At 52.8% G+C, this 24,122-nt stretch overlaps 1 protein-coding gene across 6 annotated transcripts; it reads right to left on the minus strand.

The window, feature by feature from the left end:
• Positions 1 to 1,914: 1,914 nt before the first annotated feature.
• Positions 1,915 to 23,332, minus strand: XRCC1 (X-ray repair cross complementing 1). Of its 6 annotated transcripts, none has more exons than XM_047790450.1 (17): positions 23,164 to 23,329; positions 22,202 to 22,294; positions 15,800 to 15,910; positions 10,103 to 10,270; positions 8,837 to 8,911; positions 8,639 to 8,744; positions 8,312 to 8,442; positions 8,129 to 8,258; positions 7,759 to 8,017; positions 7,451 to 7,567; positions 4,662 to 4,755; positions 4,382 to 4,514; positions 4,004 to 4,055; positions 3,771 to 3,910; positions 2,675 to 2,765; positions 2,233 to 2,308; positions 1,915 to 2,128 (listed from the first exon to the last, which is right to left on the minus strand). In XM_047790450.1, the coding sequence occupies exons 1-17, from the start codon at positions 23,212 to 23,214 to the stop codon at positions 2,015 to 2,017; spliced, it is 1,941 nt and encodes a 646-aa protein (XP_047646406.1). In that variant the 5' UTR covers positions 23,215 to 23,329; the 3' UTR covers positions 1,915 to 2,014. The 6 variants fall into 6 exon arrangements, with proteins under 6 accessions (XP_047646406.1, XP_047646411.1, XP_047646405.1 ...); XM_047790455.1 differs by having other exon boundaries at positions 10,112 to 10,270; positions 23,164 to 23,324; XM_047790449.1 differs by lacking the exons at positions 1,915 to 2,128; positions 2,233 to 2,308 and having other exon boundaries at positions 2,675 to 3,313; positions 23,164 to 23,332.
• Positions 23,333 to 24,122: the final 790 nt, after the last annotated feature.

Genomic DNA, 24,122 nt, shown 5'->3' on the forward strand with positions numbered 1-24,122 from the left:
CATGCTGACAGTGGAGCTGTCCTGGAAGATTTCCTCCAAAGCAACCACACCCGCATCAAAGTTTCAAGGACACAAACTCCTTTGGTCCAGCCTTACCTGGTCCAGATGGGAAAGCTGATGCCAGGAGAGATGGGGTTTGGCTGCAAGCAAACATGGGGGGAGTGCTGAGTTGGTGTGGATGCTGGGTCTCCAGACACGAGGACGCCCTGCGGCTCCTGGCACGTGTCCAGCCTGAGGACCTTCGCACTTGCTTTCCCTCTGCCTGGAATGGTTCCACCAGACCCTAACTACCCTGAGTGCCGTGTTGGGCTGAGTCCTCTGAGACGCCTATCTCCTCACAGTGGAACACTGCCCAGCTCACATGGCATTTATCACTGCCCAGCGCCACCCTAGCCAATGAACCCTAAGTGCAGATCTGGTCTTTTTTTCAGGTGGCAGCCCCAGTGTCTCACACTTGGTGGGTGTGGTTGGCAGAATAATGGTCTCCCAGAGATGCCCACACCCTGATTCCCGGGGTTAAGGTAGCAGAAATGAGGGTTGCTAATGAGCTGACTTTAGAACAAGGAGTTTATCCCAGGTTATCCGGGTGGCTCAGAGTAACCACAGGAAGGGTCAGTGTCAGTGTGACACAGTGTGAGAAAGACTTACTGTTGGTTTTGAAGGTCGAATGGGGACTGGGACGTGGGCAGCTGCTAGAAGCTGGAAGAGACTAGAGCAGATTCTTGCCTGGGGCCTCCAGGAATGCAGCCCAGCCTACACCTGGATGTTTGGCCCAGTAAGACCCATTTTGGACTTCAGACCTCCAGACCTAGAAGGCTTATTCATTTCTTTCTTTTTTTTAGCTTTTTTGGCCAGCCTGTGGCATATGGCGTTCCCGAATCAGGGATCAGATCAGAGCTGCAATTGTGACCTGCACCAGAGCTGCAGCAATGCCAGGCCCTTGAACCCAGTGTCCAGGCGAGGGATTGAACCTGTGTCCTGGTGCTGTAGCTGCCGCCCATCCCCTTGTGCCACAGTGGAAACTCATTTCTTTTGTTTGAAGACACTAAGTTTGTGGTTAATTTGCTCCTCAGCTGTGACCCCGCCCTTTACCCTCTGCCCCCTCCCTGGCCTACCACCAGGATGAAGTCCAAGTTTCTCAGCCTGCAGTTCGTGGCACTTCAGGACAGCCCCGTCCTGATTCTACGGTGAGGGACATGCACTCCATGTGCTGTCCTGTCCAGCAGCCACTAAGCACTTGAACTGGGGAAGGGAATTTTTCCTCTTGTTTCACTATTGTTAAACAGCCACCTGTGCCAACATCTGCCAGGACTGTGCCCACCTTTCCAGCCACGTCTGCCTCTAAAGCCTCGTCACCAGAGGTCACCAGCTGGTTCCCACTTCCTGGCCTTCCCCCAGGGCCCTGGCCCCCGCCAGAGCACCTTCCCAGCTTCAGCCCTGATTCTCTATCACCCCATGCAATTCCCACCCTAAATGTGGCAGAGTCTTGAAGGGGGCTTAGGATTTGGGTGGGTTGATTAAAATGCTCCTTCACCCAAGCCTACCTCCTAAATGAGATGACATAAAGCCAGGCTGGTGACAGTTACATAGCTCCCTCTGAGAGCCCTGGAGAAAGGAGATGTCCCTGGCCCAGGGGAGCCAAGACTTTGAGAGAGAGGCTCACCCCGTGAACATTCTGGCCTGCAGCCCAGGACCCACAGACAGACAACCAAGACCCGGGAATGGGCTCAGAGGGTCAGAAGCAGCTCAGCGTTGGATTCCCAATTCCCTGCCACCACCGAGGTGAGTGGCTGGGAAGGAGTGACAAAGAGCCCCTTGGTTCTTTTGGGGACCCGAGGACAGAAGTCACTGGGTAGCCCAGAGGCCTGGACCTGGGAGTAGAAGCAAAACCAAACATAAGACAGGAAGCTGGAAGCCTGTTGGGGACCTGGGGAGACTTTGGAGGGGCAGCTCCTCCAAACCAAGTCACCTTTATTAACTCCTGTGTGTGTGTGCATGTGCACAAGCAAACACCTCAGGCCTGGGGCACCACCCCATACAGCTGGTGGGGAAGTAGCTTCTGCTTCTCATTGCAACTGTAGATCCACCGAGGGCGGACGAACACCAGGGAGGGGTTGTCCATCAGGGCCTGAGAGCGGGGCGGGATGCAAATGAGGACGTGTGAGCGAGGAGGGGATGGAGGGGATGCAAAGCACAGGCTAGGTCCCCTCTCCCTGCCCCTCCTGGACTCACTTCCTCGAAGCTGGGGTCCCACTCCTGTGCCGTGATCACAAACTGGACCCGGTCGCTCATATAGTCCTCAAGCTCCCTGGCGGGAGAAGAAAACAGGCAGAGAATTGGTGTCCCCTCTCTTGACGCCCTACTCCCCAGCTGTCCTCCAAGGCCATCCTCTCCCATCCCCACCTGTGTCCCCTATGGGACGCCTGTGGGTCCCCCACTCTCTCATGGGCCAGGCTGGCCACAGCCACGAAGCCGACAGCTCCCACCCGTCACCCATCCTTTCAGAAGGGTGGTGGGGAGCCTTGCTTTGGAGAAGAGGAAGCCGAGGGGAAGCTACGCATTCAGGGCTGCTCAGCAGAGCCTGCGGGGCTGGCACCCAACTCCATGGTCTTCCTGCAGGCTACACCCCTGCTCCACCCTCCACGGCCTCCCCACAACCTCCCTGGAGACCAACCCGTTGAAGGCTGTGACGTATCGGCTGAGCCGCCGCCGCTCGTCCCCTGGGAACTCCCCGTACAGGAAGAAGTGCTTGCCCTGGAAGAAATCTGCAGGGGAGACGGGGAAAGAGCCTGGCCTGAGGTCCCTGGAGTCCCAGCACACCAGCCAGGAGCCACAGGGCACGCAGAGGGGGGACAGGAAGGTGGTGGGGCAGCTGGAGCGGGGCTGGAGTGTCCGAGCACACCCTGGCGTGGGAATAATACATGACAAGCAGTGGTTCCCAGCCAGGCCCAGCTGAGCCTCTGGGCAGTTGCTGTTATTGTCATTGCTGTTTTGCTTTAATGGTAAAAGTCAATTACTATTTCTTACATGAAGTAAATCTCTTCGTGAGCTCGGCCCGGGTTGGAATTTTCCATCCTGCCGCTCCCCCACTGTGGCTCTCTCGATCCTTTTATCCAGTTTGACGTGACTTGCCATCGACTGACCAAGGCCACGTTGGGGGCTCGGGAGGAGCGCAGCACTCTCCTGCCTGCCACCCGTGAGGAACTGGGTGGAAGCGGCTTCTTCCAAGGGCCACGAACTTCATCTCTGCTCAGACCCTCATTCTCAACCAGCAGAAGCTCTGACTCCTGTCCCCACCCCACCATGTGCAAGTCTGGGGTGACAAATAACAATGCTGTCACCACGTAGGTCCCAACAGACAGCAATGTCCTCATCGTCAGTGTGCTGGGCCCCGTCCCTCACTGACAAAACTCAACCTGCTGCTGGGGCCTGGGCACCCGCAGACTTTCAAAGCCCAGGTGGTCCTGGCGTCTGGGGAGGGGCGTTGTGGCGGGGGGGTGGGGAGTGGAAAGCCAAAGGAGGTCATGCCCAGAGCCAGGCTGTGATCATCACACCAGAGGCCAGGACAGAGACAGGGGGGGAAGTTGGGAGAGGATCCAAAGGGAGGGGAAGAGGCCTAAGGGGACAGGAGGTGGCCAGGGCCGGAGAGTGGGATGAGGAGACTAAGAGACAAGTCACAGGGGACAGCAGTGACCCCAAGGTGGGCTGGGGCAAGTCATGGTAGATAAGTGACAGGGAGAGATCCCACATGAAGAGGGAGGATTTCCCACCTGGGAGCTCGGGAACTGGCAGGTCAGGAGATTCTGGGGGCCCCTCGTTGTCCGTGTTCTCGTCCGTGGATCCCGCGTATGGGTCCTCGCCGTTCTCCCCCTGGCCAGGGGACTGCCTCTGTTCCTTCTGCTCAGCCACCCTGGCGGGGCCAAGAGGGGAGGGGGAAAAGCCTGCAGACTCGATGCCCCTCCTCCCAAGCCAGGGCCACCCTGACCCCCAGACCCAGTCCTACCTTCTCAGCTCATCCTCAGTGTCCCCAGAATCTTCTGCCCCGTTGTCCTGTCCTGTGGGTGGAAGCTTAGTCAATGTGCGGCCCCTAACTCGTGTTCCGGGAAGACTGGTGTTGCATTCCCTCCCAGTCTCAAGCCTGAGCACAGATGTGGGCATCCCAACCCCCAATCTCAACTGCCCTCCAGACCCACTGAGGATCCAGTTAGGATCTGACTGTCTGGGATCCAGCCCCACCTCCCTGAGACCCAAGAGCTCAGGCTTTGATAAGAGAGTCTGGGTCTCCAGCCCCTCTGCTCCCAGGCCCTGGAGCTGGAGCCCCAGCCCCTCCTCCCTCAGGCCCAGAGTCCAGCCTCCGGCCCCTCCTTCCTCAGGCTCTGACCTGACTGCTCCCCCTCGGTGTCGGTATCGTCCTGGGGCCTTGGTGAGGCTGGTTTGGTCTCTTCTGGGGCTGGGGGTCTCTGGGGTGAGCTGGGTCCTGCTGCCTGAGGGGGCCTGGCTTTGGTCTGGGGACGCTGAGGAGGGCGGATGGGTTGGTGAGGAGGGAAGGGGCCGTGCAGGTGTGAGCCGGCAGGAAGCAGGCGTGGAGAGTCTGGGGCACCACGACACTCATGTCCTCCAACCCACTCCACCCTCCCCCACCCGGGCAGGGGGTGTCAGACCTGTCGGGGAGGCTTGGGTGCTTCATCCCCGCTGCTGCCACCGGGAGAGCCCCCTTCGTCCTCACTGCTCGAGTCTGGCCCCGCCATGAGGTACCTGGGGGAGGATTCGGCCCTCAGACAAACAGCAGACGTGTTTTCCGGGGGAGGAGGGGAGGATATTTAAAGAGCATCAGGCACTGGCGTTTACTATGTATTTGGGGAGGCAACTGTGGCCCCGCCTCCTAGCTTCTGAAGGGCCCCGCGGTCCCCCAGCCACCCACACTGGAGACCAGAGCATTCTCTGGCTTCTCTTCCCTCTTAAAGAAAAAAGTCAGAAATGACCATTCCCTTTGAGACTCAAAGTCAGTTTCTCATTAGGAGAATGTCTGACAATTAAGGGAAAATTCTCAAAAGCAAACACATTTTTAAAGACACTGATGCTATATTATTCAGGGTTCCTCAAGCTGCTGATACTCCAGAAAAAGAATTTTCCTAGTTCTGATCATAACAACAGCTAACACAGTACAGGATCTCCTACATGCCAGGCAGTGTTCTGAACACTTAATAGATTCAGAGTTACTGAATCCTAAGGTAGGTGCTACTTTTAGCCCCATTTCACAGATGAGGAAACAAGGCCCAGAGAGGTCAATCAAGTTACCCCAAATCACAGGGCAGAGTATGTATATGGCAGAAGGCAAATGAACCTGTTGGCTGTGCTTTCCTAGTTTGTATGTTTACAACCCTTCTGCACATGATTTGGTTGTTTCAAAGCTGGTGACACCCTGTTTGGGTAAGTCGCCGCCACTGTAAAACTGTGGTTCAGGGGAAGTTTAGAAGATTTAAAGTAAAGTAGTGGATGCAGAATTGATGGTGGGTTACTAAGCTTTTTCTTTAAAGTGCTTTGAGGAGTTCCCTTGTGGCTCAGTGGGTTAAGGACCTGGCATTGTCACTACTGCAGCCTGGGTTCAATCCCTGGCCCTGGAACTTCCTCATGTCACAGGCACAGCCAAAAAGAAAAGAAAAAAAAATACAGTACTTTGAATTAAAAGATTAAAAAAACACTCAATTTGAGAGTTCCCATTGTGGCTCAGTGGTTAACAAACCCAACTAGGATCCACAAGGACACAGATTCAATCCCTGGCCTTGCTCAGTGGGTTAAGGATCCAGCGTGCTGTAAGCTGTGCTGTGGGTCACAGACGTGGCTCAGATCTGGCGTTGCTGTGGCTGTGGTGTAGGCTAGTAGCTTCAGCTCCGATTCAACCCCTAGCCTGGGAACTTCCACATGACATGGGTGCGGCCCTAAAAAGACCATCACCCTGGAGCCTTCCTTCTATTACTGGATTTTAAAAATATAAAGTGCTCTCTGAATTTTGCAGGGTCAAAATCCAGTTACAAATCCGATACTGTCTGTCTGATTGCCTTTTCTTCCACGTACCCTTTCACCCCTCCTAGGCAGACGATAGTCCAAATCCAGTTCCTCTGTCCTCAATCCCACCTTCTTCCCACCCCAGGCCTCAGCCTCCCCCAGAGTCCCCACCTGGAGCCTCCCCTTGACACCTCACCCCTCACAACAGAGGTGGCCCTGTCCCCACAAACACAGCTCCCCTGGCTCCCTACTATGCACAGAGGAGACCCCTGGAGCCAGACACAGTTCAGAATTTTGAGTTTTTCAGATGAGAACAGCAAACAGCAGGTGCACAGACTGCTAGAGAACGCCCCCCAGTGGGGTATGAGGGAGTCTGGTCTGCAAACCAAAGCCACACATATTTCTGTAGTAAATATGACGATACACTCAATGGGATAAATAAAGTCCATAAATGGCCTCGCATCAGTTCAGAATAATCAGCAGCCGAGCAAGTGTGTGCTAAACATAGAAATTCACTCTTGGCTTCCAGGGATGACTGAATTTCCGAACAACAGATGAGGGGTCTGAGGAGCAGGACGGAGCCCAGGCCCTGGGAGGCCTTTGAGCTCAGCCATCCACACCTTCTGGCTTCCACCTGCTCGCCTCCCGGAAAGCCTGTCTCTCAAGCACACCAGGCACAGCCCCAACACTGAACACGCTCGGGCCCTGTCTTCACCACACAGAGTACAACTCAGGAGGCCTCCCCTCCAATCCCCAGGCCTCAGATCTGACCCTGCCTTTCCCCAGCTCAAAAGCCTTCTGTGGTCCCTGCTGCCCCAGCCTCGTTTTCCTGCCACTTCCTGCCTCCCACTGCGAACTGCGCATCCCCGCAGCTGCCCAGGCAGATGCCAGGCTGACTCAACTTTGGCTCCTCCGTCCAGCATGCTGTCCACCTCTGTTTGGCGTGGCAAAACTCTTCTCCTTGAAGACCCCTGGCTCGCTGCAGTCCCTGTTCCCCCCAGGGTCTTCCTGCAAACTGTTTCAGAACAAGTCTGGACCCTCACTGAAGTCAGAGGCCTTTAAGGGCAGGACCCAATGTCTGTGGCCCAGCATTGCCCAGCCCAGCCTGGCGCCAAGCAGAGGCTTTGAAGGAAAGAATGTGATCGGGTCCCAACACTGTTCTCTGCCCTGCAAACTGCAAACTGTTTCCTCAGCCTGCAGTGTCCTTTCCTGACCAAGCAGACTTCCCAGAGCCCTCCATGGACACCCTAGCCAAGCCCACCCTCCCTCCTCGTCTCCCGGCCCCGGCCCCTCCTCCTCCGGGAAGTCAGCTGACTCTGGGCTGGAGGCCCCAGCCTGAGTTCTCTCCAGATCCCCGGCACTGCTCACAGGGATCACGGGCTGAACCCAGGTGTGCGTGTGCAAACCACACACACACACACACATACATGCAGCAAGGCCTCACCTCCGCGAGGGCAGCCGCCGCCGCATGCGGTGACAATCCAGCACCCACTCTTTGCGCACGATTCGGCCTCCGAGGCCTAGGACCTGGCTGTACTTGGGGGTGTTGGCAAAGGCGCAGCTGGTGGGGAGAAGGGAGGGTGTCAGCCAGGTGGGACCTGAGAGGTGAAGGGCAGAGCCAGGGAGAAGGACACGGGCCAAGGGGCAGGGAGGCCGAGGGGAAGATGCAGGAATCAGAGGGAAGAGGCAGAGGATGCAGAGGCGAAGTGACAGGGAGCGAGAGCAAGAGGCGGCGCGAGGGGCGGGGCCCACATGAGGTGCGTGCAGTCCGGAGTCCAGTCTGGCCGATACTTGGCCCCCAGCTCGAGAGCCTTGTCCCGGAGCTCCGAGCGGAAGGGGTTCTGGAAGCCACTCAGCACCACCACCACACCCTGCAGGATCTTCCCCAGCTCCTGTGGGCCAGCTCGGGGGGCCCTGGGCTCGGCGCCTTCTCCTCGGGGCTTCCCAGGTGCTGCCCCCCGTGCTGGGGCAGGGAGGGGGGCCGTGGCTGGGGTCCGGGGAGCAGCTGGCACTGAGGAAGCCAAAGAGTAGACTCAGTCCTACGGAGGGCCGGACCCCCAGCCCCTCCTCCCTCAGACCCAGGATCAGGCCCCTGTGGGAACAAGGAATCCAGCTGGCTCACGTTTGGGTCTCTTGAGGGCGGGAGGTGAGGGCTGGGCTGAAGGTTTGCTGGGGGTCTTCTTTGCTTCTTGGCTCAAGTCCAACTTCCTCTTGCCTTTGGGGGACTCCTGAGGCTGAGGGGGTGGGAGGGGCTGAGGCCTCCAGCTCCTTTCCTTCTGCTCCCCACCCGGGCTGGTAAGCTCACCTTGGAGGTGCTGCCTGCTGCCCTGGAGGCGCTGCCTGCTGCCCTGGAGGCCAGAGACACTGAGGAGGCCGCACTGGAGGCCTGCAGTGTAGCAGCTGCATAGCTGGGTCCTGCTGGGTCACTGGCTGCAACTGGACAGGGGGGAAGTGGATCCAGATTGAAAAGGCTGGGCCCTTAGTCCGTTTGGCTCCTGTCCCTGGGGCACAGAGTATTGTTCCCAACCCCAGCAGTGACCCAGGAGTCCAGACCCCCGGCCCCTCCTCCCTCAGACCCAGGATCCAGGCCTCCCGCCTCTACTCTCTCAGGACCCAGGTTTTCCGCACTTACCCGGGGGTGTCCTGTTGATCCGGCTGAAGAAGAGCGCTCCCGGTCGTAGGGAGCTGGTGCTCTCATCCTCCTCCTTTACACGGAACTGGCCGAGCCTAGTCACCTTCTAAGGTCCCAAAGGTCAGTGCAGTGGGAGGGCTGTGGGCAGGCGGCGAGGGGGTAGGGAGAAGGCTCTGGGCAGTGGCAGGGAGAGCTTACCTGGGATGAGGCCTCGGCCTCGTCTTTGTCGGGGGGGCTGTGAAACCGTATAAAACTCAGGCCATAGGGGGCATCCTGGGAAAGGAGGGTAGGAGTCAGGGAGTCTGGCCAAGGACAGAGGCATGGCCTCAATCCCTTTCATTCAGGGAAACCCTTTCTGGATGTTTCCCTCCTACGGACACCTGTGTCTGGGGAGGTGCCAGATGACAATGATGAGGGTAACAAGAGCGAACTGTCACTGAGCCCTGACTCAGGGTCAGGCTCGGGGCCAAACCCTTTGCATGCCCCTGCTCCTTGAGCCTCAGAGCAATTGGCACAGGCTGCTGTCTAAGCGAATCCACTCTGCATGCCAAATTCCTGCCTGCAGAATAGGAGGGAGGGCTGGGTGCCACTTCTGGAACTCAGAAATCCTCCAGGCTCCTTCCCCCTCTGCTGGGCAGATGCGAAGCCACAGGAAGGAGCCTGGGTCCCAGCATGACCAGCCAAGCACCTCCAGGGAAAGACCCCTGGGTAAGAAGTACACCTCTCCCATGTGCTGTCATTACACACCGGGCCTCGTCACCACAGCGCAGCATCCCTAACTTACAGCAACCCTGTAAGGATCAGGAACCTGAGGCCAGAAAGGTAAAGTCACTAGCCCGAGGTCACCCAGCTAAGGAGGGGAATAGCCAGGTTTTATTTTTTTTTTCTTCTTAGGACAACATCTGTGGCATATGGAGATTCCCAGGCTAGGGGTCGAATCAGAGCTACAGCTGCCGGCCTATGCCATAGCCACAGCAACACCAGATCAGAGCTGCACCTAAAAACTACACCACAGCTCACGGCAACGCTAGATCCTTAACCCACTGAGTGGGGCCAGGGATTGAAACCCAAACCTCACGGTTCCTGGTGAGATTCATTTCCAATGCGCCACAATGGGAACTCCAACAGCCAGGTTTTAAACCAGTGTTCTGACTCGAGATCTCATGATCTTAAACTCCAGGGCCCAAATCTATGAGGCCACATCTCTGACAACTCAGAGGCTCCCCCTCCCAACTCCCCTGAGGTCTGGAAGGTCATCCTTCCTAATCTCCCTCCAGGACACAAAGATTCCTACCTGGGGAGGATCTCAACCCAAATACCCAAATTCAGGAAACACAGGGACCCAGTCTCCTTATAACCCCACGGGGAATCCACTGTCTGGTCCTCCCAGCCCTCTGGGACCCCATGTCAGCCCCTCACCTCTCTTGGGACTCAGGACCAAGGACCCTGTACCACAGCTCCCACCTCGAGTACCTTGCTGTAGGGCTGACTGCAGACAATTTTGACTCGGTCCCAGCGCTTCTCTGCTGCTGCCCGGACCAGCTTGTCGGGCCCAAAAATGCGAACGCGGTTGGGGTTTGAGCCACTGCGACTCTCGGAAGGGGACATGAAAGATGAGGTGACCAGAAGGACCTAGGAAGAGGCACAGCGAGTGAGAACCAGGCCTGGCTGGTTTCAGTGACACCTCCTAGGGGCTGGAAGAGGGCCAGGCCTGAGTGGGGACCAGGGAGTAATTGGATCCAGCTTCACCTCAACGGGTCTCAAGGCTTCTTCTCTTGTTTCTGGGCCTCCAGGCAATCCTCCCCTGACCCAGGCCCTGGAAGGATCCTTCTCCCCAGATCCAGGCCATCCTTCCCTAAATTCTTGCACAGACTTCCATGTTTGGCTACACAGCAGACTACACAGCCCAAGGAAACGCCCCAGCGGGGGATGTTCACGAGGACCAGCACTATATGCAAACGCCTTTTGGAAACGCACGGCGGAGTCGGCCAAAAGGCAAGGGGAATTACAGCAGGCCAGAAATGACAGTGCAGAATCCAAGGAGGTGGGGGGCTGGCCTGTCATGAAATGACTCTTTCTCTGTTCAAACGCACCCTTGATGGCCCAGCTCTGGGATGCTCGGGACATTTCTCATCTCCAGCTGCTCCTTGTCAGGCTCTGCTGACAGGGGGAACTAGAGACAGGGGCTCGAGGCTGGAGGAGGGAGGTGGGATCTGCGCCTTCTGGCAGATCTGTGAGCAGCCCCCCAGTTGTGCTCGCTTCCCTGGGGGGGCAGGTGAATCCAGTTTGCCTGAATCGGTTCAGAAGCTGCAGAAGTAGCCTCACGCCACCCTCTCAGGCACATACCAGGGCCAGCCAGGGTGGCCCCTTCCAGGGTCTGAGTTTCGCCTCCAAGAGCCCCACCTCCAAACTTCTAAGCATCTGCATTTCAGTAATTCCAGTCTCTTCCTTTGGATCCTTCAGCCTTAAGGGTGCCGGCTTCGCCCTGCAGTTGCTGGTTTGTCCTCCCTTAGGTTTCTGGCCTCTTCACTAATTCTTTATGTTACTATCTCCTAATTCTTTAGGTTAATTCTCTCTGTTAAACTAACTGGTGTGGCTTCAGTCTCCTGACTGGTACAGTGGGTGGCACTGATGTTGGTGTCTGCCCTGTTGCTGATTCCAGGTGGCACAGAGCTTGACATTAAAGGGCTCTATGTGGTGGCAGCAGGGAAGAAGGGGAGACACAGCCATGGCCATGGGGAGGAGAGATGGTCCCTCCAAAGGGCAATACCCTCTGTGGGTAAATGGGGGGGAAATGAGTCTCGAGGGGAGAGTCAGTGGGAGCCTTAGCTATGGGGGAACCTCAGAGAAAAGGTGAAAAATTCCCTCTGGAGACTCCTAACCACAGGCCTGGACTCTCAAAGATGTGGAGCAGAGTTCTCTTGTGGTGCAGAGGGTTAAAGGATTCAGCGTTGTCACTGTAGGAGCTTGGCACGGGTTCAGTCCCTGGCCCAGGAACTTCCACATGCCACAAGTATTCCCACAGATATATTCCCCAAGAACAGAATTAACAATCACACAAACACACACACACACACACACACAAGGCATAAGGAAATGCTGCCATGATTTAGGGTCAGCAGAAACCACAAACTGCATACTCAGACCCGCAAAGACTGCATATATTGATATCATTAAACACAATATAAATGCGTGTTTAGGAATTCCTGCTGTGGCTCAGCAGGTTAAGAATCCAACTAATATCCCTCCTAAACAAACAATAACTATCCTTAGGCAGCGAGCCAGTTTTAGTTGGGTATAATCTGTTACTTAGTCTCTTCAAACTGACACGCTGTGAATTTTGTGAAATTAGAAAATGGAAGATTTTTGCTGAGAAAAACACAGATTATAACTAAGGATCTCTTTGTGCTCAGCTCCAACTACGAAAAGGAAACAACAAAGATGAAGAAAATTATACAGAAGAAAGTTATCTCCCTGGCCTTGACTATACTTGTTTATAAAAGGACTGATTTGGAGCTGATGGGGGAGCTGAATCATCACCTAGTGACTAAATGACAGGGCAGTGTAAACTGTGGCTGGCAGCTGCCACCCACACTAAGGGGGAGCTCTCCTCTCAATACGCTCTCCTCCCACTCCCTGTAAAGAGAAGACAGCTCCAGTCACTTTACTGTCCAAGACTGCCTTTAAGGTTCCAGGATTAAACCTTTGTCCTCTAGCCTGTGTTGACCTCGCAAGCTTAGGTAACTGCTTTGTAGAATCTGGAGAGCCAAAAAAGAACATGGTGTTGATTTTGTAGAAAATGCTATTAGTTATTACAATGTGTGCCTTCAGCTTGGTTTGTATTGCTGACATTGGCACGGACCAGCCCTGCTTGGCCCTTTTTCCTTTTCTTTTTTTGCCCGTTGCAGGCATATCTAGCCTCCGGGCAGAAGCCAGGCGTTCTAAGCCCCAGAGTCTTGAATCTGGTCTTGGCTAGAAGTTATAACAAAACTTCCGGCAGAAGTTTAATTAAAAAATCTTGAGAGATATAAGACAAAAATAAAAATTTTTAAAACCCCACAACGTTAGATTCAGAAAAACAAGAAGCCACCATTTCTGGTTTTTGGTAATGTGTGAGTCTGAGATGAACAATTGCAAATAAAAATTTATTTCTAAAAAAAAAAGAAAAAAAAAATCTCGAGAGAACGGGAGACTGTGACATATCGGAAAAGATGAAGCCCTGAGCTAGCCATTCCACCTTCCTGGCTAGATAAAAGGGGGAATAATAAAGATTCACACACCAGATACATTTCCTCTTTTTTCACAAAATAGAATTTTTTTTCTTTTTTTAGGACCACACCTGCTGCCAGGGATCAAACCTGTGTCCTCATGGATGCTAGACAGGTTTGTTACCACTAAGCCACAGTGGGAACTCCTTTATTTATTTATGGGTAGAATTTGAGTTAAATCTGTTTGTTAAGAATAGAGAACTTTTAGGAGTTCCCATTGTGGCTCAGCGGAAACGAATCCGACTAGGAACCATGAGGTTGCGGGTTTGATCCCTGGCTTCGCTCGGTGGCTTAAAGATCCAGCGTTGCCGTGAGCTGTGGTGTAGGTCACAGATGTGGCTTGGATCCCGCATTGCTGTGGGTGTGGCATAGGTGGGCAGCTGTAGCTCCTATTTGACCCCTAGCCTGGGAACATCCATATGCTGCAGGTGCGGCCCTAAAAAGACAAAAAAAAAAAAAAGAAAATTTTTTAAAAAATCATCCCAAAGACTGTTAACTTTGTTTAAATTGTAAACAAGGAGGCTATTAGACTGGGTGGCTCTAGTGGCTTAGGTAGCCTAAGTAAACCAACCCAAATCTAAGGCAGAGTTGGCAAACTCAAATCTAAGAAAATGAAATGCAGGAACAACTAATCATAAACAGCTAAGTCCTAACTTTTCCCAGTGAGGCAACCACTGAAGCTCTAGCCAATTAAATAATTGCTTTGCTTCTAAGTCTTCTCTATAAAAACCTCTGTCCTAGCCCACCACGTAGCACTCCGAATCATTGTTCAGTTTTGTTTGCCTGATTCAACTGTTGGCTCAAAGAAACTCTTAAGAACATAATGTGCCTCAGTTTGCCTTTTGAGAACTTAGAGGACTTTTAGAATGTGTGTTTCAGGAAAACCTCATTTGTTAAAAACCACCTTGGGAGGCAGGAATAACACTTGATGAAATTCAACACGTGTTCACTCAAAAGACTGGCATGAAGCATAAGTAAGGGTGTGAAACAGAGAGAACTCCCATGCTGCTGAAGGGAATATGAAATGGGATAACCACTCTGGAAAGGCGTCCATTCCTAGTAAGCTTAAAGCACATACCTAAACGAAGACCCTGAAACTTAATGCTTCGGTATTTACCCAAAAGAGATCTCTATACAGAGGCTTGCACGAGAATGTTCCCAGCAGTTTTTTTCATAGTAAACGAAAAGTGGTGGGAGTTCCCGCTGTGGTGCATTAGGATCCGTGGCGTCTCTGGAGCCCTGGAACACAGGTTTGAACCCCGGCCTGGCACAGTGGGTCAGGGATCTGGCATTGCTGCAGGTGCAGCATAAGTTTCAACTGCGGCTCGGATCTGGCTCCTAGACCAGAAACTCCATATGGCATGGGGTGGCCAAAGAGGAAAAAAACAAAATGTGGCAGAGTTTCCATTTGGCTCAGTGGGTTGGATGAACAAATCATGATCTACGCTTACAGTGCTACGCCTCAGCAATAAGCTGGAACGGACCGCTGACATACATACACAATAAGGAAGAGCCTCAAAAAATAGGACATTGAGCAAAAGCCAACCACGAAAAAAGAATACATGTTAATAAGATTCTTTTTTTTTTTTTTTTTCCTCTTTAGGGCCCACTGGAGGCATACGGAGGTTCCCAGGTTAGGGTTCAAATCGGAGCTACAGCTGCTGGCCTACACCACAGCCAGAGCAACTCGGGATCCAAGCCGGGTCTGTAACCTAAACCACAGCTCACGGCAATGCCAGATCCTTAACCCACTGAGTGAGGCCAGGGATCAAACCTGCAACCTCATGGATGCTAGTCAGATTCGTTAACCAATGAGCCACAACGGGAACTCCTAAAATTCCATTTACATGAAACTCTAGGGCAGGCAAAACTAGTCTGTAGTGACAGAGAAGAGATCAGTGGTGGCCTGAGCTGAGGGTGGGAGGAGTGACCGCACAGGGACCAGGGAGAACTGTCAGAGAGATAGCAACGCTCTGTGTCTCAAGTTGGGGGATGGCTCTGCAGGTGTATACACATTTCTCAGAACTCTGACCTGTGCATTTCACTCTATGCAAGACACACCCCCATGAAAAGCAATTTCTCACTGCAAGAAAAAATACATATCTTGTAGAAAATTAATGTAGCCACCTAGAATTGTAAACTCTCGTTTTCACAGTAGGTTTATTTTTACCCCAAAACATGTCATTAATTCACTACCTGACTTGTTATGATCTCGCCAATCCAGCTTGAATTAATTCAACCAGAAAAAAAAAAAAAAAAGATTGGAAAAACTCTTTTTTTTTTTTAAAGGCCACACCTGTGCCAAATGGAGGTTCCAAGGCTAGGGGTCTCATCAGATACTGCATCTGCCAGCCTACCCCACAGCTCACGGCAACGCTGGATCCTTAACCCACTGAGCAAGGCCAGGGATCGAATCCGCATCCTCATAGATAGCAGTCGGGTTCCTTTACTACTGAGCCACAACGGAACTCCAGGACAACTTTTTAAATACTCCTAAGAGAGTAAAGGGCATTCCTTCTTGTAAATGTTTGTTACACATAGAGGTGCTAACAGAGGCACTCTAAGCAATCCGAAATCTCAATCTGCAGGGATATCCTTAACAAGTTCTGGAACCAGAGAAAAGCAGTTTTGCTCTCAAGTAATGACTGAATCAGAGAAGAAAGAGGTGCCTCTGCTTCTTCATGCAATCAGGATGCAAGCTTGGACTCAGCGCTGCCATGCACGGCCTACCACTTGGGTCTGTTGTCTCCTTGAACCCTGGGCTCCTCCAGAAGGTAGGTCAGTGTGACTTGTCACCGCCCTGGCCTGGAGCCTGGGGGACCCTGGGGCAATGACGAGAGCTTCTGGGGCAAGGATCAGTCAGTTCGGGGCCCCACCAGAAGGCCCTGCATACCTCATAGTCTTGCTCCCCGGCCCCTCCGGCCGAGCTGCCCACCAGCACCTCCACGAAGGCTGAGCCATCATTCCCAATGTCCACGCTGTGTATCTGCTCCTCCTTCTCCAGCTGCAGGGGAGAGAAAGCACAGTCAGTGCTCGTCATGGAACCTTAGAAGATAAATGGCCACCACTGGGGCCACCACATCTCCTAGTAATGTCAACTTGACAGTAGGAGCCAGGCTGAGTGGGGCCACTGTGTCCCCTGCACACAGCACAGGGTGTGGCCCAGAGTCAGAGCTCGAAAATATTCACTCACTGTCTGCAGAAGCCCCTATACCTACTTCCCCGACTCCGCCAGACTCGGCCGAATTAGCTTATAAACTGCCACCATGGAGCTCTCCTGCAAGAGTTAAGCAGACAAATAGCATATCTGTCACCCCCACCTCCAATCACACAGGACTCCCTGGAAGTTCCCTGAGGGTAGGGCCTGGTCTGGTTTTGCTCACCACTGGCTCCTGGGTTTGAACCCCAGCTCTGCACAAGGTTAGCCTTGTCAGCTAACCTCTTGGAGCCTCAGTTTCCTCATCTGCAAAATGGGGATGTTGCCCAATCTGGGATTATGTGCATAAACAACTATGGCTGCAGGGCACGGCCTGCAGGAGGCCCTCTGCTGCTGTCAGTCAGGAGGCATCATTGTTGTTGCTCCACGATTCTTCTTCCTGAGAAGGAAAGACCTAGGAAGGCTTCCCCCAAAGCTTCTGCCAGTCCCACCCCGTCTGACAGTAAAGGCACAGAAAGGCATTCGGGGTGGACGGCAGTTGGGAACAGCTGAAGCCAGTCTCCTGCTTTCCAGTCTGGGGCTTTTTAATTTAGCTCCTAGAATGACGCGTTGTTAGCATCCTCTGAGGCACCTTGCCCACAACCCTACACTGCGCCCACTGCCAGGATCATGTGACAGTCCAATCTGTCCTGTCACCCCGCCCACACAGTGCTACAGACAGGACCGGCTACAGGCGGGGAAGGAGCCTGGATTTGGGGGAAAGCGAGCTGGAATTCAAATCCAGCCCTGCCATTGCCAAGCTGTGCAGCCCTGGGTGACGTACAACCTCTCTGAGCAGCAGTTTCCTCGTGCGTGAAGGGGGAGGGGCGTCACAACAATCCTCCCTCTGAAGGAAGCTGAGATGGCACAGAACACCAACCACCGCCACCCACAGGTCCTGCAGCGGACAGCTCCGTGCTCCGGAGGTCTATCTTCTCTCTGCATGACAGCCCCGCGAGCCAGGAGCTATTATTATCTCCATCTTCCGCATGAGCAAACAGGCAGGAAGCGGTTCTGTCACTTCCCTGAGGTCACGCAGCAGGAGCCCAAGCAGGCTGGCTTGAGTCAGGCGTGCTCTGCCACCCACCCCGGATGTGCTGGAGAAGGACGATGTGCTGAGGGATGGGGCTCCAGGGGAAGCCCGCTGCCTCCACTGCAGCTTCCAGCTCCGAGGCCTGGGATGGTGCAAGGTGCCGCCCAGGAACATGAGTCTTCAGCTGCTCCTCTGCCCCCGACCCCACCTGGTGGCTCTCCTCCGGCCAGGCCGGCCTTCCTTCTGTCCCGAGAACAGGCCGGATCCTTTCTACCGCAGGGCCTTTGCACCAGCCCTTCCCCTTGCCTAGCCCGCTCTTCCCCCAGACCCTCCCCTAGCTGGCTCCTTCCACCACTCAGGTCCCTGCTCAGATGTCACTTCCTCAGACCCACCGAAGCCGCCTCCAACCCGGTGCTCCTTCCACCCTCTGACCCTGCTTTACTGCTCTTTATCATCGTCACTTGACATTATATAGTTACATTTTCAATTTGTCTTTGTCTGGCATCTGTCTCCCCCACCAGACTTTCAGCTCCGTGAGGGCAGGGACCATGTTGGAGTCATGTCCTACTGTGTCCCCTGTGACATGTGCAGTGCCTGGCCCTTCCTGGCTCTGCTTACTTACTTCTGTGTGATTCTGGGACAAAGGGTTTCATGTCATCCCTTGGGCCTGTTTTCTAAAATGCAAACGGAAACTACTTATACCTCACAGGGTCACTGTGAAGATTCAAATGAAGAACACGTGCAAATGCTCTAGGAAAGGGCCCGGACAGAGCACAGGCTCCATGAATGGCAGCGGATCCTACCGTCACAGACCTTCCATACATTCCTGATGGACAGACAGGTGGATGGGGGGCCCCCAGGAACCACCTGCTGAAGAAACAATGGCCCCTGAGTTATAACTTGGGCTCTGCCCTCCCTCACCAAGTGGTTTGGTAAATCAGTTGCCTCAGAGTCCTCATCTGTCCCAAAAGGATCATCACGGCTAAAGTTTAAAAATTCTTTTTTTTTTTTTTTTTTTTAAGGGCCACACCTGCAGCATATGGAGGTTCCCAGGCTAGGGGTCTAATTGGAGCTGTAGCTGCTGGCCTATACCACAGCCACGGCAATGCCGGATTCAAGCTGCTTCTGAGACCTACACCACAGCTCATGGCAAAGCCAGATCCTCAACCCACTGAGCGAGGCCTGCAACCATTGAACCTGCAACCTCATGGTTCCTAATAGGATTCATTTCCGCTGCACCACAACAGGAACTCCAAGAACTCCTGAAAATTCTTTAAATAATGCCATTTACAGCAACCTAGAAATGGTCCTAGAGATTATCATACTAAGTGAAGTCAGCCAAAGAAAGACAAATGCATCACTTAGATGTGGAATCCAAAACACAAGACAAATGAAGTTATTTATAAAACAGAAACAGACTCATAGATGTAGGAAACAAACTTATGGTTACCAAAGGGGAAAGGAGGGCAGGGAGAAATTAGGAGTTTGGGATTAAGAGATGCACACCATTATTTATAAACTAAACAACAAGGACCTACTGTATAGAACAGGGAACTATACTCAATATCTTGTAATAAGCTATAATGGAAAAGAATTGCAAAAAGACAACATGCACATATACCTATCTATGAATCTATGTATCTATCTAAAACCAAACCATTTTGCTACACACCTGAAACCAACACAATATTATAAATCAACTATATGTCAATTAAAAAAAAACCAACTTCTTGGAGTTCCCACTGTGGTGCAACAGGATTGACAATGTCTCTGCAATGGCAGGGATGAGGGTTCAATTCCTCACCCAGTGCAGAGGGTTATGGATCCAGCATTGCTACAGCTGCAGCAAATCCAACTCTGGCTCAGATGTGACTCCTGGCCCAGAAACTTCCATATGCTGAGATCATAAAAGAAAAACAAACAGGGAGTTCCTATTGTGGCTCAGTGGGTTAAGAACCCAACAAGTGGGAGTTCCCCTCATGGCTCAGTGGTATGAATCCGACTAGTATCCATGAGGACAAGGGCTCAATCCCTGGCAGGGTGGCAGCTTTAGCTCTGATTCAACCCCTAGCCTAAGAACTTATGTATGCCCCAGGTGTGGCCTTAAAAAGCAAGGGGAAAAAAAAAAAAAAAAAAAGAACCCAACTAGTATCCATGAGGATTCAGGTTCAATTCCTAGCCTCACTCAGTGGGTTAAGGATCCAGCATTGCTGTAGCTGTGGTGTAGGCCAGCAGCTGCAGCTCTGATTTTGACCCTTAGCCTCGGAACTTCCATATGCTGCAGGTGTAGCCCTAAAAAGCAAAAAACAAAAAAAAAAAAAAAAAAACAAAAAAAACAGAGAGAGGAAAAAAACAGAGAAACAAACAAAAGGAACACTTCTTATTGAGTGCCAGGTGCTGGTCTCCCATTGCTGTCCTAACAAATTACCACAAACTTCCCGGCTGAAAACAACACATCCTAACAGATCTGGAGGTCTGAAATGTGGTCTCACTAGCTGAGATAAACTTTCCTTTGAGAGGTTCTGGGGTGGGGATTGGTTCCTTGTCCTGTTTCCAGCTTCTAGAGGTCCCCCGCGCTCCCCAGCTGTGGCCCCTCTTCCCTCTTCAGAGCCAGCAGCGGCACCACTCAAGCTGTCTTCACATCTCTGACTCTGGTTCTCCTGCCTCCCTCGTTCCCTCATAAGGACCCTGGTGATTACATTACACCCGCTCCCACCCTCCAAAATCATCCAGGCCAATCTCACCATCTCAAGATCCTGGTTCATCACATCCGCAAAGTCCCTTAAAGGATGTCCCATAAAGGACATGGCCCCAGGATCTGGGGATTAGGATGCAGACACCTTTCAGGGGGCCATAATTCTGTCTCCCACACTTGGCTCCGCTCCCCCTGGGCCAGGCTTCACCGAATCCTCATAGCCACTTTAGGCGGAAGCTTTCCCAATGGGCAAACTGATACTCAGACAGGTAAATACATGGCTCACACATCACACACAGCTAATGACCGGCAAAGAAATTCGCACCCACCTGCCAGGTCATAAGGCAGCACTCCTTCAACTGTACCTTTGAGGTAAGAACTCAATATCTGTACCTTTCCCACATTATAAAGCAGGGGCCCTCCTTCTGGTAGGACATATATATATGTGTGTGTGTGTAATGTATACATACATACATATATATATATATATGCACACACATATACTTTTTTTTTTTTTGGCTTTTTAGGGCCGCACCCACAGCATATGGGGGTTTCCAGGCTAGGGGTCAAATCAGAGCTACAGCTGCCAGCCTACACCACAGCCTCAGCAATGCAGGATCAGAGTCGCGTCTGTGACCTACACCACAGCTCATGGCAACACCGGATCCTTAACCCGCTGAGTGAGGCCAGGGATCGAACCTGCATCCTCATGGATGCTAGTCAGATTTGTTACCTGCTGAGCCAGGAGGGGAACTCCCAGAGTTCTTGTAAGAATGAAGCGGCAGCACAGAGAACTCTACCCAGTACTCTGTGATAATTGACGTGGGAAGAGAATCTGAGAGAGAATGGATGTGTGCATATGTATGACTGGGTCACTCTGTTGTACAGAGTGAAATTATCAAAGCCTTGAAAATTAACTATACTTCAATAAAACTTAAAAAAAAAAGAATGAAGTGAAACATAGCTGGTATGAAGTGCTCCATAAAGTCTGGGTACAATTCCTGACAATGCTTTATGTTACCAAAAAATAGTAATAAATAAATCTACCCCCAAAAAAGGCAAACCCATGTGTGAACAAGAAGCAGTATGACAAAATGGTTATGAGCACCCACAATGGGCTCAAGTCTTAGCACTGCCATTTACTAGTGGTGTTCACAGACCTTAGGTCATCCGACTCCATGAAGAGCCGGAACATGCAAGGAAAACACCCAGGCTGGCACCTGGCAAAGAGCAGACACTTAAATCACACTGAGCTCGCTTCTCCCATCAGTTTCTTTTTTTTTTTTTTTGTCTATTTGCTATTTCTTGGGCCACTCCCGCAGCATATGGAGGTTCCCAGGCTAGGGGTCGAATCGGAGCTGTAGCCGCCGGCCTACACCAGAGCCACAGCAACGCGGGATCCGAGCCGCGTCTGCAACCTACACCACAGCTCATGGCAACGACGGATCCTTAACCCACTGAGCAAGGGCAGGGACCGAATCCGCAACCTCATGGTTCCTAGTCGGATTCGTTAACCACTGAGCCACGACGGGAACTCCTCCAATCAGTTTCTTATGCCCGAAGGGAGCAGCCTGTTTGGAATTCTGTAATGATCTCAGGTCAAACTCCCCTTTCCCCTTTGCCTTCCTCCAACTCCACAGGGCTGGGGGTGGACTTGGTGAAAGGGGCACCAAAGCACTCAGCTTTACAGCCGTGGCAGCTCAGACAGCCACCTCACTTCTCCTTCCCTTACGCCTCCATTTCCTCATCTTTTTTTTTTCTTTCTTTTTTTTAGGGCCTCACCTGCAGCATATGGAGGTTCCCAGACTAGGGGGCAAAGAGCAGCTGTACCTCCCACCCTACACCACAGCAACACAAGATCTGAGCCTCGTCTGCAACCTACACCACTGCTCACCGCAACGCTGGATCCTTAACCCACTGAGCAAGATCAGGGTTTGAACCTGCATCCTCATGGCTACTATTTGGGTTCATTACTGCTGAGCCACAATGGCAACTCCCTCCACATCTCCATCTTTAAAATGAGCTTGACTGGCTTAGATGATCTGAGACACTTTCCAGCCTTGAACCCACTGACTTTAGAAGGCAGGATACATGGCAATGATTCACTGCGTTCCAGCTGAGGAACCTGCAGCCCAGAAAGTAGCAGCAACCTACCTGAGCCCGCACCGATTCCTACAGTCATCCCTGGCCTGGGCCCCGGATCACCTTTCTCCTGTGCTAAGGGGCAAAGGGATCACATTGCTCACTTTCCAGGTGAGGAAGCTGAGGTCCAAAGGGGAAGTGTCTCAACTCACTGCCAGTCAACTCAAGAGCAGAGTCCAGACCTGGGTCTCCAGACTCCTATGGAGGAGGGTGGGGAGGGCAGGATCACCTGGAGAACCACAGAGATGGTCTTCTCGCCCGCCTTGGCTGCACGCCATTTTCGATAAGTGTCTGCCTTGAGAAGGTTTTCTGCACAGTGGGTCTGGAGAGAAGAGTGGGAAAGGGAGAGTTTGAGATGCCAGCTAGGTCCCCAGCTCTCAGATTATTCCTTTGAGTCCTCCCATGCCCGCTGAAATCCCCCAGATTTAAGTTTCCCAATTAATTCCCCACACTCTGCCTTGAGTCCCCTACAGCACTTTCTCCTGGAAATTGAGGAAGCTCCCCACTCCCTCCTCTCCTCTCTGGAAGTTCCATAGATGCCCAGAAGGCCTCCTATTCCACTTCTCTCCCAGAATTCCCTTACGGCTGCCAGGAAATTCCCCCGTGGCCTCCTTAGAATCCCAAGAAGTTCCTTTTTGAAAGGAAAATCAAAATGAAGTCGGTTTTGCTAAGAGAGCTCGCTAAAATGGAGCTGGGAGGCCAATGAGGAACTGTGCCCATGCAGGTCTCAGCCTGGACGGAACCTGACCTTGTGACCGCTTACTGCATTAACACAGACATCCAAAACATCTGCCAGAAACTCAAGATACTAACCAACCTTCTTGGTAAAGAACTCATGACAGCCTATCTATTTATGGCCCCCTTACCCTAACGTAACTCATGACAGCCTATTCTTTAAAGCCAAATGTTTCCTTACTTGTTTCAGAGTCAACTACAGTTCTCTCCAGACAACTTCAACCTAACGAGCCTTCGTCCTCACAAGCTCCTGACTTTCTTTCCCAACCCTCTTTCAGCTTTATGGGAATCTATATCTCTCGAATTGCAATTCCTAAGACTCCAAATAAAGCTCGTTGTTCTTTGCAGCCCAGATGCTGATTTCTCTTCAACACCTCTTAGACTCCAAAAGTTCTCGTAGAGCCCCCTCAAGAATTCCTTTACTTCTTCCAACCTCCCCCCACGCCAGTCCCTCACCGAGTCCTGGCTACTGCAGGACACCACATGGCGGAGGCGGATCTCCGGCATGTCAGCGCCGTGGGCTTCGCCTGGCCAGAAAGACGCAGGAAGGTCTGAGTTTAGGGGGCGCACAGGGGGTGCGCCCTGCGCGGGCTTAACTGCGCAAGCGCGCGAGGCTCGGGCCTTTCAAACAGCGGCGCGCCGGAGGTCGCGTCAACACTGCGCAAGCCCAGTGCGTCTCTCCAGCCAGAGGCCAGAGGCGCTGTTCCCTAGCAACGAACGAGCTGTTCCCGCTTCCCTCAGGCCAAACAGCTCTCTAGCCCCTCCTCCCAGTGACTTTCACACCCAGCGTTCGAGAGAGAGTCTTGCTACCGGAACGGCCTCGGGTAGTGGGACCTCAGAAGAAATTCGCCATCCTCACCGCCCAAACTGAAGCCAGAAAAGCAAGAGGGCAGCAAACCTGAGCAGATCTTTGCAGGGAGGAAGCTACCGCAACCGGATCCCCTCAGTGGTTGCTGGCTACTCCCCCGCCGCTGCTCCCCCGCCCCGCCCAACACACAAGGAAAAAAAATCTCGGACCTTTGAAAGTTATGCCTGAGGCCAAGAGAGAGTGGGTAAAGGACCTAAATAAAACCCAAAGCACGTGCCCAAGGCAGACACACAAGCAGCCTCGACGGCTCCCAACCCTGCCTCAGTTGTCCAATATGACCTGTGGGCATCCGTCTCGTAACACGCCCATCCCTGCCGGTTGACAGGCACCCATCTGTTCGGTCCCCACGAGACCCAGAAGCGCATCTTCGGGTGGGGTTGGAGCTGGAGAGAGCCTTAACACAGAAAAGGGAGTATGAACCAAGCGTGCCAAGAAGGGAGTATGAACCAAGCGCGCCGGCGCCTCTGCAGAACGAGCCTGGACAAGGTGGGCGCTCCCAGCTAGGGCCCCGCCCACGCTGAGGACCTCCTTGGGAAGAGAGAGAGAA

This window comes from Phacochoerus africanus, chromosome 8, assembly GCF_016906955.1.
Source record: "Phacochoerus africanus isolate WHEZ1 chromosome 8, ROS_Pafr_v1, whole genome shotgun sequence".
Classification (NCBI taxonomy): Eukaryota; Metazoa; Chordata; class Mammalia; order Artiodactyla; family Suidae; genus Phacochoerus; species Phacochoerus africanus.